General features: G+C 48.8%; 1 protein-coding gene across 1 annotated transcript in view; it reads left to right on the top strand.

Annotated features, from left to right (window-relative positions):
- The window catches only part of ADCY4 (adenylate cyclase 4), a 66,778-nt gene that overhangs the window by 48,976 nt on the left and 3,195 nt on the right, over positions 1–14,607 (top strand). Inside the window, exons 19-23 of the mRNA XM_015412753.1 lie at positions 987–1,071; positions 3,937–4,095; positions 7,177–7,326; positions 8,170–8,277; positions 12,893–13,007. Coding sequence (XP_015268239.1) covers positions 987–1,071; positions 3,937–4,095; positions 7,177–7,326; positions 8,170–8,277; positions 12,893–13,007 — 617 coding nt within the window. The remainder of the gene's footprint in view (positions 1–986; positions 1,072–3,936; positions 4,096–7,176; positions 7,327–8,169; positions 8,278–12,892; positions 13,008–14,607) is intronic.

The raw sequence follows: 14,607 nt of genomic DNA, 5'->3' as shown, positions 1-14,607 counted from the left end.
GGGGGGACTTGAGAAGCCTAGATAAAAGTGGAAGAGATGTGTCAATACTCCCCTGTTTTGACACTGCGGTGGGGTGTTCCCCTGTCCATTGTTACAGATCTCTGTACCCTGGAGTTGTTTCATCTGCGTATCTAGCATATCTAGCATTGTTTCGTTCATATCTAGCATCAGCTTCTGAAACAGGATGTGTTAGTAAGCTAACCGCACAGGTTTCCTTTTTCAAAATAAAGTTAATTATAGAATATCTGCATTACACTCTGCAGAGCTGCTGGACCAAATCTGCTTACCCGGCTTTCTCGCAGTGGTGCTTGTAAAACACTTTCCTGCTCAGACGCATTAGTCAACAGTTAATGACTGAGTAGGCAGTTCTGAAGAATGATGGTATGTGCACACACAAGGAACGCATTTAAAAGGCGTCCCCGTAACTGGGACTTTTGAATGGGAAGTGAATGTTTGTCTTCCTTGAGTCTTGGAGTGAGCACGTTGGGGCCAAAGTCTTCAGTGGCTTTAGTATGAAACCCTCTTTTGGGCCTGATAGACATTGCAAGGATGAATGTGGCTGATCTGCATAATGAGCAAACAGTCTACCTAATTTGCTAACTGAATGAGCTACACTTGTGTTGAGAGTAGGGCTATTTTTGGGCAAGAACGCACAGGAACGAAGTTCCGGCTGGCTTCAAATTTGGCCACACCCACTACAGCCAAAACCTCTGTGTGCGTGGCTACAGGCTTGTCCAGGCTCCCCACAGGACAGATCCTTCCAAGGGAAGGCATGGGATGTGGCCTAATATGCTAATGAGCTGTGCTGTCAGGGTGTGGCCTAATATGATAATGAGTTCCTGCTGTTGGGTGTGGCCTGTTATGCTAATGAGTTCCTGCTGGGCTATTTCTACAAAAAAAGCCCTGGTTGAGAGTAACCTTGAGGATTCTGGTGGAGGGGGGACTGCATGAGTGATCTTGTCTTCTCTTTCATACCCCGTCCGTAGGCCTGGAGTGCTGAAGGAGCCCAAGATGATGGGAGCCATCTCCTTCTTTGTCTTCTTCTTCACCCTTTTGGCTCTAGCCAGGCAGGTAAATCGGTTTTCGATCCTGTGACTGGGGCTGCCGACGAAAAACCCCCACATTAGGTTTAAGAGCCCGTTTTGTTACCTTAGCAATTTGAGAACTTTCTACTTTGATGTTCGGCCACGGTGTACCTTGGAATACCAGCTGCAAGTTAAATTTTGTAGATTTAATAAAACAAAAATGGCAAAAAAACCCACCCATTGATTATGCTTATCGGATTAACCTTTTGGGCTTGGGGATAAATTATTACTCAGGGGAACATAATGGCTAATTTTCTTTCTTTCTTTGTATTGTTTCCGCTGATGATGTGCTATTTTGCAACTATGATCAAGCGTGGGGGAAATAATGTACGGAATACATTTGGGACACCCCAGGTGCCCCATACTGAATCTGTAGGTAGTCTGGTTTGAGCCAAAGCAAAGTCCAAAAACACAATCAGAATAACCCACAACAATATGCAAACGTCCCAGTTCTCCAGAACTCTTTCTCAGGCTGGGTGTTAAAGGTGTCTGTGTGTGAGGGGACAGATGTTTCCGTCCTCATCTTAAAGTCTCTTGTCCGCATCCTTTCTAGAAAGCCAGACAGATTTGAATAAAGTGTTGTTCGGTGGAAGTACCGTGTTTCCCTGAAAATAAGACACTGTCTTATATTTATTTTTTCTCAAGAAGACACACTAGGGCTTATACCACAAATGCATAGAAATCATGCTAGGGCTTATTTTGGGGGTAGGTCTTATTTTCGGGGAAACAGGGTAGCACCAAGTTCCACCTTTGGCCTTTCAATCAGCCAGTCATTTGTTAAGGTTATAGACCAGCAGGATAAGACACACACGGACAGAGTGACTACAAGAACCATCTACCATTAAAGTGTACATAAACAACCAGATACGTGTCACTGAATCAACACTGTACCTTGGTAGACTCTGGAAGGTACACGGTATCTGGCAACTCCAGCTATTTATTTATTTATTTATTTCACTTTAATCTGCCCTCCCCGCCAGGCAGGCTCAGGGCGGCTTCCAAGAACTGACAAGCAGTATACATTCACAATAAAAAATACAATACGCCATTTAAAACACAAACAGTCAATGTGTAGTGGTTCAGTGCGCGGACTCTAATCTGGGAGGACCGGGTTTGATTCCCCACTCCTCCACTTGCACCTGCTGGTGTGACCTTGGGTCAGTCGCAAGCTCTGTCAGAGCTGTCCTTGAAAAAGAGCCGTTTGTGTCAGAGTTCTCTCAGCCCCACCCACCTCACAGGGTGTCTGTTGTGGGGAGGGGGAGGGAAAGGAGTTTGTGAGCCGCTCTGAGACTCCAAGTGAAGGGCCGGGTATAAATCCAATCTCCTCTTCTTCTTCTTCATTCGATGGCGATAAAAATAAAGTGCAGGTTAGGGACACATTCAGCGGCGCAACCGCGCTGGGTCGTGTTGGATCCAAGTTCACACAGGGCGCTGCTGGTAGGACGTCGCTCCTATCGGAACGCCTGCCGAAGAAGTTCTGTTTTCACGGCCTCGCGGAACTGTGATAAGTCCCGCGGGGCCATGATCTCGGCAGGAAGCTCATTCCAATAGGACGGAGCTATAAACAAAAAAGCCCTCGTCCTGGTTGCCATCAACCTGACTTCCTTAGGGCCAGGGAGGGCCAGGCGGTTTTGGGATCCTGATCACAGTGCTCTCTGGGGAACATACGGGGGTAGACTGGTCCCTGACCGTAAAGGGCTTTAAAGGTCAAAACCAGCACCTTGAAGCGAATCCGGAATGCTACTGGGAGCCAGTGCAGAGTCTTAAGCACAGGTTGGATGGGGAGGCCCATCAACAGCCTGGCCGCCGCATTCTGCACCAGCTGCAGCTTCCGGAGTTGAGGTTCCAGATTCAAGGTTTGTAGGAAGAAAGGAGGTATACCATTCCTCTGATCTTCCCAGGATCTTTCGGAGGATGGGTGTAATCAATATGTGTCTAAGGTCATCATAGAAGGGGCAGTGTAGCAGTGCATGTCCAGCGTTTTCAATTCCCCCAGTAATAATAATTAACAATTATCGTATGGTAGTGTGTGTAGTATAGCCGGGAGATCCTAGGTGGCGAGCTAGACTTTTGTTTTTAAGGCAAGAGACATTTCAGAGGTGATTTGCTGTTGCCTGGCTCTGCGCCACATCCCTGGTATTCCTTGGAGGTCGTCCATCTATGCTCAGCTTCTGAAATCTGACGAGATCCAGCCAGCCCACGCTATCCGGGTCAGGGCACTTCCCCAGCAGCGCAAGGACATAAGCGCTTCCGAAGAGCTACACTGCAGTACTTTTGACCTTTCAGAAAGAAGAGGAAAAAAGTCACCCTCCAGTTGAAAAATATATATATATTTGCTAGCCCCAAACAGAGATTCCTTTAAGAGTTGAGATGAATGCACCGGGTGAAGAGTCAATTGAAGCCAAAATGGGTAATAAGGGGAGGGTTGCCAAAACCTCCCCCCGGTTTGCCAGGGGTCCACCCACAGCCAGCCCTCTTTCTCCCTTTAAGTGTGTGGAACCCGTGTTTCCTCCCAAGCCCGATCTCCACTTGAGATCAGGCTTGCATGCTCTTAAAAGGGAAACGCGGCTGCTCTTAAAGGGGAAACGCGGGCTCCTGCATTTAAAAGGGAAACGCCTGGCTCCTTTAAGTGCCAGGAACGGCCTTTTCTGGATATCCGGTGCACGGGTGGGGGGCGGCGGCGGACGTCACCAACGTGACGTCATCACATCGGGGATGCCCCGCCCCCTCCAGGAACACCCCCAAAGTCCCCCGCTGGGGGTGGAAGATGGACTTGGCAACCCTAAATAAGGGGAGGGAGAAAAAATACATCTTGGGTATCATGACCGCTATTTTCCTTCCCCCCCCCCAGAATGAATATTACTGCCGCCTGGATTTCCTCTGGAAAAAGAAGTTCAAGAAGGAGCGCGAGGAGATTGAGACGATGGAGAACCTCAACCGCGTCTTGCTGGAGAATGTGCTTCCGGCCCATGTCGCTCAGCTGTTTATTGGCCAGAACCTGCGCAATGAGGTGAGCCCTGAAGCTTAATGGCCCCTCTCTACTAGGCTTGCCAGGTCTTTCGCTGCAGCTGTCATGGGAGACCTCTCCGCAAACCTGTGCGTTGCTTGTTGGCCCCTGAAATGCTAGCAGGTAGAAATGGGGGTGGAGTTAGGGACTCATGTTTAAAGGGTTGTGCCATAGAGTTTTTGAAAACCTTAGAGCATCCAGTGAGGTCCCTTCCAGTCAACCGGCAACAAGCCCCACCCCCTGCTCCCAGCAGCCCTCAGTCAGAGCAAGAAGCAGCCAGGTAAATTGCAGAGCTCCCCCCCCCAGCTCCCTGGCCCAAAACAGTCCAGTGGCAGCTTTAAGACCAAGTTTTATTCAGGTGCAAGCTCTCCCTCCTCTGCGAGGACAGATCTGCACGTCCCCCCCCCCCAATGGCTAGCAGTCCAAAACAGCCCAGTGGAGCCCGAGTGGTGGGTGTTGCCTTCTGACACACTTCTGGTGATGTCAAGGGGTGTGGCATATGCAAACGAGGTATGCTAATGAGTTGTGCTAATGAGCTCCTGCACCTCTTTTTCTACGAAATGACCCCTGGTTACTTGACTCTACCTGGAGGCTGGCAACACTACTCTACAAGCTCCTGGTTGCAGCTTCCCTCCAGGGCAAGACTGACATCATCGCCCTTCGGTCTGAATGATCCAAATCCAGCGCTCCATTCAGATAAAAGCTTGTTTTCAGCTCCTCTTTGCACCTTTGCTCAGCCTGTCAAATGAGTCTCAAGCCCAGTCCTGGCCCAGGAGGCGTGCCTTGCGTTGCAGGTCCTCAAGATGGCTAAAGGACCATTGGGGCCCACTGTTTCCTCCAACCGCAGGCAAGCTGAAAGGCAAATCCAGAGGCAACCCAATGACTAGTAACAATGGGGTTTTTTATGCAGGGGTCGTTTCGTAGAAAAAGAGCTAGGGGACCTCATTAGCATAACTCATTAGCATATGCCACACCCCCTGACATCACCGGAAGTGTGTCATAAGGCCACACATCCCGCCCCCAACGGTCCCGGCTGCCGGCGGGAGTGCAAGGAAGCCCCGCGAAGGCCCTCCCTGGCCCCAGGCAGGCAGCGGTGGGGAGAGGCAGGGAGGAAGCAACTTACCCTCCCTCTTCTCCTGCCTCCTCCTGGCTGAATGAGGGCCGGAAGCAGGGCGGCCGGAAACAGGGGAGGCTTCGTCATGTGCCCCCCCGTACCTCACCCGGGGGAACTGCGATCCCCCGAAATGACCTCTGTTTTTATGTAATCAGCTTAGTAGATACACATTTTACCCTGGTGGTGTATTGGGGCTCAAGAACCACAAGGGTAAGAAAGAAGTCTGAGAAAGGGCCAATATTAAAAACCTAATTGAAACTTATAGTATACATAGATACATGTATTTGTTAGACAGACAGTTAAAAACAAATAAGGGCCCAATAAAAGCCTCGTTAAAAATTGCAAGTGGCCTAAACGACCTGTTGGGGGCCTTCTTCAGAGGTCAAACAGTTTGAGGTACATGTAACAATAATACATATTACAATAAGATAACCAATACGCGTCAGGTCATGCGTATCGGCCCTTGTGTTCAGGTAGGGTTGCCAACCCCCCTGGTTTGCCAGGGGTCCCCCATTTTTTGGGGGTGGTCTACCCGCCCCCAACACCCACAGCCACTCATCTCCCTTCTCCTTTGGGAGAGAGGGGTGGCTGCCTTTAAGTGCATGGAGCCCGCGTTTCCTCCCAAGCCAAATCTCCATTTGAGATCAGGCTTGCAGGGAAATGCCAGCTCCGTGCACTTAAAAGGGAAACGCCAGCTCTTTGCTCTTAAAGGGGAAATGCCGGCTCTGTGCACTTAAAAGGGAAACGGCAGCTACTTTAGGTGCAGGGAACTGGCGTTTCTGGAGATTGGGCACGCAGGCGGGCGTTCCCAACGTGACGTCATCACGTCAGGGATGCCCCGCCCCCTCCAGGAACGCCCCCAAAGTAGGGTTCCGAAATCCCCCCGGGGGGCGGAATTCCCCCCGGTTTCGAGCCCCGATTCCCGCTCCTGCGGAATCGGGGCCTGGGGGAAACCCCACCCCCGCGTGTGCGTCACCTGGAAGTGACATCGCATGCTGGGGGCGGGGCGACGCCATTTGAGGGGAAAACAAAGAGTTTCCCCCTCAAATGGTGTGGCCCCGCCCCAGCATGTGAAGTCACTTCGTGATGCTCCGGAAGCACGCGCACACGCACACATCCCCAGCTGGCTCCTGGGGCGACAGGACGCTCCCCCGCCAGTAAGATTTTTCAATTTGGCAACCCTACCCCAAAGTCCCCCGCTGGGGGCGGAAGATGGATTTGGCAACCCTATCTTCAGGCCACTTGGACTTTTTAACGAGGCTTTCATTGGGCCCTTATTTGTTTCTAACTGCCTTTCTAATAAATACATGTGTCTTTGTATACTATCAGTTTCAACTAGGTTTTTAATATCAGTCAGGGCTTTTTTTGTAGAAAAAGCCCAGCAGGAACTCATTAGCATAATAGGCCACAGCCAAAACTCATTAGCATATTAGGCCACACCCCTGACAGCATAGCTCATTAGCACATTAGGCCGCACCCCCATGTTACCAGAAGTGTGGTCATCCAGCCACACCCACCTTTTGCTTCTTATTCTGTTTACCTTGTTTTTGTCAAAACCCAGGGCCTTTTTTTGTAGCAGGAACCCCTTTGCAAGTTAGGCCACACACCCCTAATGTAGCCAGTCCTAGTGAGTTTCTGCTGTTGGGTGTGGCCTATTATGCTAATGAGTTCCTGGTGGGCGTGGCCAACTCTGGAGCCAACCGGAACTCCGTTCCTGTGCGTTCCTGCCCAAAAATACCCTTGTGGTTCTTGATTCCAGCTCTTGGGCCAAGTTTGTTTTCCCCTCCCTGTGTCTTACTTAGGTGCACTGGGGCTCCCATGTTCTGGGTGAGAAGGAGTCAGAGGGGAGCTTTAAAATACAAACCACCCAATATTTGGGCTTTCCAAACCTGAACTTTCTGGGTATGGAATGATGAGATGGGTGTCTTATGCACCCAGTCCTGATAAGGTCTCCCCCTTTTCTTTGCTAGCAGGATCTGTACCATCAGTCTTGTGAATGCGCCTGCGTCCTCTTCGCCTCCATCCCGGACTTCAAAGAGTTCTACTCTGAATCCAACGTCAACCGCGAAGGCCTGGAGTGCCTGCGGCTTCTCAATGAGATCATTGCAGACTTTGACGAGGTGCTGGGAGTCGTGGAGGCGGTGGTGGGGGAGGCCATAACTCTTACTTTGCTTTTGCTGGATAAGCTGGGAGGGGGCTGGAGGGAAGGATTTCATTTGGCGAAAGGTCGTTTTCAGCAGTAGGGCATCTGCTCTGATTGCAAAAGGCCCAAGGTTCAATCCCCCAGATCTACAGTTTAAAGGATCGGGTGGGAGGTGATGCGAAAGACCTTAATTTAAGACCCCGGGAAACCACTGCCAGTCTGAATAGGCAATACCGACCTTTATGGACCAGTGGTCTGATTCAGTATAAAGCAGCTTTGTGTGTCTATATGAGAACGAGGCAATATGTATTTAAAGTACAGAACTGACCCAGAGTCACTCGACAAGGATCAACCAAAGGCATTCCACTGGCTCTCTGGCTCAGGAAGTCATGGAGGCAACTAACCGGAAACCATATTGAACCTCCACATTCAGAGGCACCATATCTGAGTTTACCAGATGCTGTCACAGGGCAGCTTGTCAAAATGATGGCCTCTGACAACCAACTATAAAAATGCTGGGCTAGATGGGATTTTTTTTTCTTGTGTGCTTTGATCCAGAAAAGTTGCTTGATTGTTCTTAATTGCCGGTCTGTCTCATTTTTGCTTCAACAGCCCTGACCTGGATAGCTTTCCCGATTTTGGAAGCTATGCAGGGTCGGCCTCTGAAACGTCTCTTGCCTTAAAAACAAGTCTAGCTCACCACCTAGTGGTGCATAACACTAAAAAAGAGCTAGAACTTCTGGCTGCCAGACAGTCTTAGGATCTCCTGGCTATACCACACACAAGATCATACGATAATGAATTAATTCTGTTTCAACAGCTGCTCTTGAAGCCCAAATTTAGCGGCGTGGAGAAGATCAAAACCATTGGCAGCACTTACATGGCAGCGACCGGCTTAAATGTGGCGGCTGGCCAGGACAGCCAGCAGGTAACGCCTTCCTCTCTCCATTCCCCCCCCCCCGTGGGACACGGGCCTTTTTTTTTCCCCCCCCCCGTGGAACTGAGCCTCTGATATCCTGATATTAATGGGCTCCTGTCCGTAGTAGCACCATTGGGCCATTTCTGTTGGTGAAACCTGTTCCCTACAGTCTGTTTGCGCCTGCAGAATACCCACATTTTTCAAACTATCCCAAGCACCCACGCCTGTGAGCCTCAGCACACCGTTTTCGTGGTTTAAGCCTCAGGTTTGCTGGTAGAACTAAACCAGGAAATAGGCGTGGTAGCTCCTTTTTTTCCATGACCTTAAGGGAGGAACTGAATGGTTCCCGTCAGCTAATTACACAAGCAGCCAAGCCTATTTGATTTCATCTGCCCCAATTGTGGGCTGAACGTCTCCGAAATCTAGAGTGGTTTGGCAACCCCTCGTCTACGGCAACAACATATTTCAGGAACATTTCCAAAGTGGTGAGGGAAGGAGGCAGCAACAGAGGTGTTGGGAGTGTCAGAGCAGTGCCATACAGACACACATGCATTTATTTCTTTAATTCATTTGTACCTCGCCTTTCTCCCCAGTGGAGACCCAAAGCAGCTTACATCTTTTCCCTCTCCTCCATAATTTTATCCTCACAACAACCCTGTGAGGTAGGGTTAGGCTGAGAGTGTGGCTGGCCCAAGGTCACCCAACGAGGTTCCATGGCAGGAGTGTGAATTCGAACCTGGGTCTCCTAGATGCCTAAGAACCAGTGTGGTGGAGGCCAGTAAAGACTCCTGCCTGCTCTAGAGCTGAAAGGAGTAGAAAAATAGTCAGTGGCAACCATGGTATATTTACGAAGGGAATAGCACTCTTTTATAGATTTTCAAAAAATATATTAGTGTTGAGGTCCCTCCCCCCCGCGAGTATCACCGGTCCCTCCCCTTGTTAATACTAATGCTATGACAAATACAGTTCTGTACATTTGTACAAGAATAAACATCAAAAAGCGATTCCACAGTGTTGCCAAGCACAGTCCGATAAGCTCAAGTTCTTACAAACAGTAAATCTTCTTTGTGTCTTTCTTGTACTAGCATTGGATTGTAGACAAATAGCATAAAGGTCATGAATCTATAGGCTTGCTCCGACACCTGTTCCATAAGGTTTCCTCAGAGGAGGAGGAGGAAGAGAAGAAAAAGGAGGAGGAGGAGGAAGAGGAGATTGGAATTATACCCCACCCTTCACTCGGAGTCTTAGAGCGGCTTACAGTCTCCTTTCCCTTCCCCCTGTGAGGTGGGTGGGGCTGAGAGAGCTCTTTCAAGAATTGCCCTTGAGAGAACAGCTCTGCCACAACTATGGCTTGCCCAGGGTCATCCAGGAGCTGCAAATGGACGAGTGGGGAATCAAACCCGGTTCTCCCAGATTAGAGTCCGCACACTTAACCACTACACCAAACTGGCCGAATACATGTAGACTCAGTGAATCGTTTCCTGCTCAGCATCCATCTCTGCATGCCCATCCGTCTGCATAATGTTCTTGCTTCATGAAACCTTCACCTGTTCAGCTTCCTCTCTGTACGCTTTCTCTCAATGACTTAAATAGTTTACTGTTTGTAAGAACTTTAGATTATTGGACTGTGCTTGTCAAGATTGTGGAATCATTTTTTATGCTTATTCTTGTATGAATGCACAGAAATGTATTAGTATTAATATTGATCTGTTTTCTGGAAATCTATACAAGAGTGATATTCCCTTTGTAAGTATATTACAGTTTCCGTTGACTATTTTCTACTCGCTTATCCCGTGATCTCTCTTTGGTTATCCTAGGGCTGAAGGGGTCAAGAGGGAAGGAGGGGTATGTGTGGGGCTCGAGGGCTCCAGGAAAGGGTCTTCCTGTCCACAACAAAACCCCGCATGGCCCGCCCCTTCCTGCGCCAGAACCCCAACAGCCCCAGAACAGCGGAAATTGATGCCTTCTGGGAAAGAAGCTGTCCCTCCCTGCTAAGTGTCAGAATCTGGTCATGTGCTGTTGAACTGCTGTACAACCTCCTGCTACCGAGAGATGTTCCACTATGCCTGGGGTTGCCACCCTCCAGGTGGGCCCTGGAGATCTCCTGGAATTGCAACTGATCTCCAGATGACAGACATCCGTCGCCTTGGAGAAAAATGGCTGCTTTGGAGGGTGGACTCTGTGGCCTTATAGACCCCGCCCCCCTCAAGCCCTGCCCCCCTCAGGCTTCACGTCCAAATCTTCAGGAATTCCCAAGACAGGCGCTGGCAACCCAATGTATGGCCGTGTGGTTCTCAACAACGGTGGAGGGTGCAGAAAGAAACGGTGCTCTGCGTGAAACTATTTTCTACTCGCTTATCCCGTGATCTCTCTTTGGTTATCCTAGGGCTGAAGGGGTCAAGAGGGAAGGAGGGGTATGTGTGGGGCTCGAGGGCTCCAGGAAAGGGTCTTCCTGTCCACAAGAAACCCCCGCATGGCCCGCCCCTTCCTGCGCCAGAACCCCAACAGCCCCAGAACAGCGGAAATGGATGCCTTCTGGGAAAGAAGCTGTCTCTCCCTGCTCAGTTTCAGAATCTGGTCATGTGGTGGTGAACTGCTGTACAACCTTCTGCTACTGGGAGATGTTCCACTATGGCTGGGGTTGCCACCCTCCAGGTGGGGCCTGGAGATCTCCTGGAATTGCAACTGATCTCCAGATGACAGACATCCATCGCCTTGGAGAAAAATGGCTGCTTTGGAGGGTGGACTCTGTGGCCTTATAGACCCCGCCCCCCTCAAGCCCTGCCCCCCTCAGGCTTCACGTCCAAATCTTCAGGAATTCCCAAGACAGGCGCTGGCAACCCAATGTATGGCTGTGTGGTTCTCAACAACGGTGGAGGGTGCAGAAAGAAACGGTGCTCTGCGTGAACAGAGTTACAACGCAGCACTGCTTCAAAGCAGGGGAAGGCTGAGTAGAACAACCATCTTATCTATCTAGGTTTTTGATACATTTGGGTCACAGCCAGTGTTCCCTCTAGGCTGAGTGAGTGTGAGCTAGCTCACCGTTTTTTAGCCTCCGGCTTGCAGATTTTCGTCTCAGCTCAGGAAGGAAGGCTCCAGAGCAAACTAAATCATGCAGCAGCCAAATCGCTCGCTCACAACTTTAATGCCAGTCGCTCCCAAAGTAGAATTTTTGCTCACAAGACTCCACGGCTTACAGGGCACATTGGTCACAGCCCAAGCAGACGAAATAAGGCCGGTTTGGTTTCTTTTGCTTCTAATTTTGATCTCGGCCCTCAGTTTCCGTTAGGTGTTTGTTGTCTGGGAATTGATCGGATGGCGCCGGGTGTTGTTGACCTTCTCTGCCCTCCCCCTCACCTCACACGATCGATTCGCTTCGATAGATCAGATCTTTCCCCCACCTGTCCTTCCAGGAACGCCAGACAGTTGACACATTCTTCCTTCCTTCTCTTCGAGTATCACTGCAACACGCTGAATTTAGCTGAGAGAGCAGTTGATTATCCTCAGGTCACCCAGTGGGCTTCATAATAGACTGAGGGCGATTTCTCACTAGAGCTGCCTCGTAGCGCAGCGCCGTTTGCCCCAACACAAACATGTCAATTTCACACCCGAGGCTGCGGGGCTGCATTTGACCCGCGGCTTCGCCCGACTTCCTCCGCAGTTTCGTGATCCTCAAAAACCAGGATCACGAAACTGCGTAGGAAATCGGGCGAAGCCGTGGGTCAAAATGCAGCCCCGGGTGTGAAATTGACATGTTTGTGTCGGGGCAAACGGCGGCTGGGCTGCGACACAGGCATCTTTTTGTAGACGGTACTTATTTTGATTTCCTCCGCAGTTTCATGATCCTCAAAAACCAGGATCACGAAACTGCGTAGGAAATCGGGCGAAGCCGCGAGTCAAAATACAGCCCCAGAGCTTCGGGTGTGAAATTGACATGTTTGTGTCGGGGCAAACGGCGGCTGTGCTGCGAGGCAGCTCTAGTGAGAAATCACCCGGAGAGTTTAAAACCCGCTCTCCGGGGTCCTAATCTAATACATGGCCCATTTCCACATGCCAGCTCTGCAACCAGAGACACTTCAAGGGGAGATTAGAACACGAGATTACTGAATTTACCAATTCAGAGCAATGGATCCCCCAGGGCCAAATAGGGACATAGCACTCTTATCTCACTAGAGATGATAATTTTCTGCCCCTAGTCATGTCTGAGCATTTCTCCCCTGCTCCAGTTAAGCAGACTGCATTTTGCATTATACCTTTGCATCTTAACTCTGTTCTTGCAACACCCTTCCCACCTTCTGACTAGGATATGAGGGATCTCAATTTCAACTTGCATCGGATGAATGGAGCTTTGACTCCTGAAAGTTTACACCCTGAAAATCTTGATAGCTTCTAAGGTGCTTCTGAACTTGAATCTAGCTCTTCAGCCAGATGGTGATGTTGCAGTGGTGTTGTGTAATGTTATACGACTTTTATGCAACTCAGCATACAAAAATGTGGATTATTTTAGTTGTTCTCTTTTCCCTTGACACAGATGCATTTGTCTCTCTCTCTCTCTTTTTGTTGTTGTTAATTTTGTCCTCTGTTGGTCTACACTGACGCGTGCATTTGTGGGCGGTCCCTACAGGATATGGAGAGGAGCTACGCCCACTTGGGAATCATGGTGGAGTTTGCCATGGCTCTGGCAGCCAAACTGGACATAATCAACAAGCACTCTTTCAATAGTTTCAAGCTTCGTGTGGGTGAGTCTGAGTCAGAACCATAGGGGAACTGAGTCGTACCTGATTCAAATCTTACTTTAGCTATGAATGTCCCCTGAAGATATTATTGAGCTCTAGGAGTATATTTGCTACATATCTGCCAAACGTATCTATTTCTCTCCAAAGCTTAGCTCTGAAAAATGCTACTCCTACATGTTTGCCATAGAACGGTGTGGGGGGAGGATGTAAGGGGAAATATTTTTCTGTCTTATACATTTTGTGTTACATGGTTGTCCTTGACAACACAGTTATGTTGTATAACCCCTTTTTCCCTTTCCCTTTTCTTTTCTGTACCCTCACTGTCTTCTTATATAAATAGTTTCTTTAAGAAATAGAGTCCCCAAGGTGACAAACATGCAGTAAAGAGCCCAGGGGGTGGGTGTTGCCTTCTGACACACTTCCAGTGATGTCAGGGGTGTGTGGCCTATGCAAATAAGTTATGCTAATGAGTTATGCTAGTGAGCTCCTGCACCTCTTTTTCTACAAAATGACCCCTGATCCTTCCTATGACCCACTCCAGTTAATGCTTTGACTGCTACAGATGGTTGTTTTTGCAGACTGTTATTAGCTCGCCTGAGGATGGCTTTAAAGGTGGGAAGAGTCCCATCTTTGTGGGCAGCCTCTGGAGACAGAGAGTGGTTGCTGGTCGCTCCTTTGTAGCCATCCTTGGAGGTTACAGAATACTGCCCAGATAGTCCAGGACTCCAGGCAGTGCTTCCTGACCCCCATGAGTGGATGCAAAGGTAGGACCTCCCCTACTTTACCAGTATTCTCTTGGCTGAGAGCAAAGACTGGTGGAGTCTGGGATTGTTCAGGCTACTGAAAGGAGTTTGGACAGATTCATGGAGGATAAGTCTATCGGGGGCTACTAGCCGTGGTGACTAAAGGGAGCTTCCATGTTCAGAGGCAATAAACCTCTGGATTCCAGCACCAGGAGGGAACATCGGGGGAAGGAACCAAAATAAATCCAGAATCTCAAGTATGGTAAGTGGTAGTTCTTAAGAAGCATGTTAGCCGAATTGCTTTATGTACAGCAATTGGCAATTTATAAATGGGTTCTTTTTTTCTTTTTTTTTAAATAATTTTTTATTAAGTTTTAACAGAACTAAGAAACACCAACATACACCACACAAAAAACCCACCCCAATCTATTTTACAGTTCCACATCTACGCCACCTAAATCAATTACATCTTTTGACATTGATCTCACATTAAGTTAGTCCATAAATCTGTATTTGCTTCCTGACCACTTATTTCTAAATAAAGTATATACATTATAAACTTCCGCCCTGTTGGAGTCCTTAATTTCAGTGGACTATTTAGAACCTGGTTCAGGACCTCAAAAAGCTTCTCCAGTTTGAACTCTTAACGTTCTATCACCCACATATATATTAACTACAAAAACCTAATTGTGCTTATCAAACTACAGACAAAACTAAATCATATTCATTTTGCACATATATATCTATGTCCTCTGTCTATCCATTCAGTTATATCATAAAACGAGTTGTAAACGTCCCAAAAACGCCGATATGCTAAAATGATCTTGTTGTTTCTATGTTGGTATTATATTGCATTTCTT

This window comes from Gekko japonicus, unplaced genomic scaffold (assembly GCF_001447785.1).
Source record: "Gekko japonicus isolate JY-2015 unplaced genomic scaffold, Gekko_japonicus_V1.1 scaffold669, whole genome shotgun sequence".
NCBI lineage: Eukaryota > Metazoa > Chordata > Lepidosauria > Squamata > Gekkonidae > Gekko > Gekko japonicus.
Note: the sequence above shows the minus strand (reverse complement) of the source record. Positions and strands in the feature narration are given on the sequence as shown.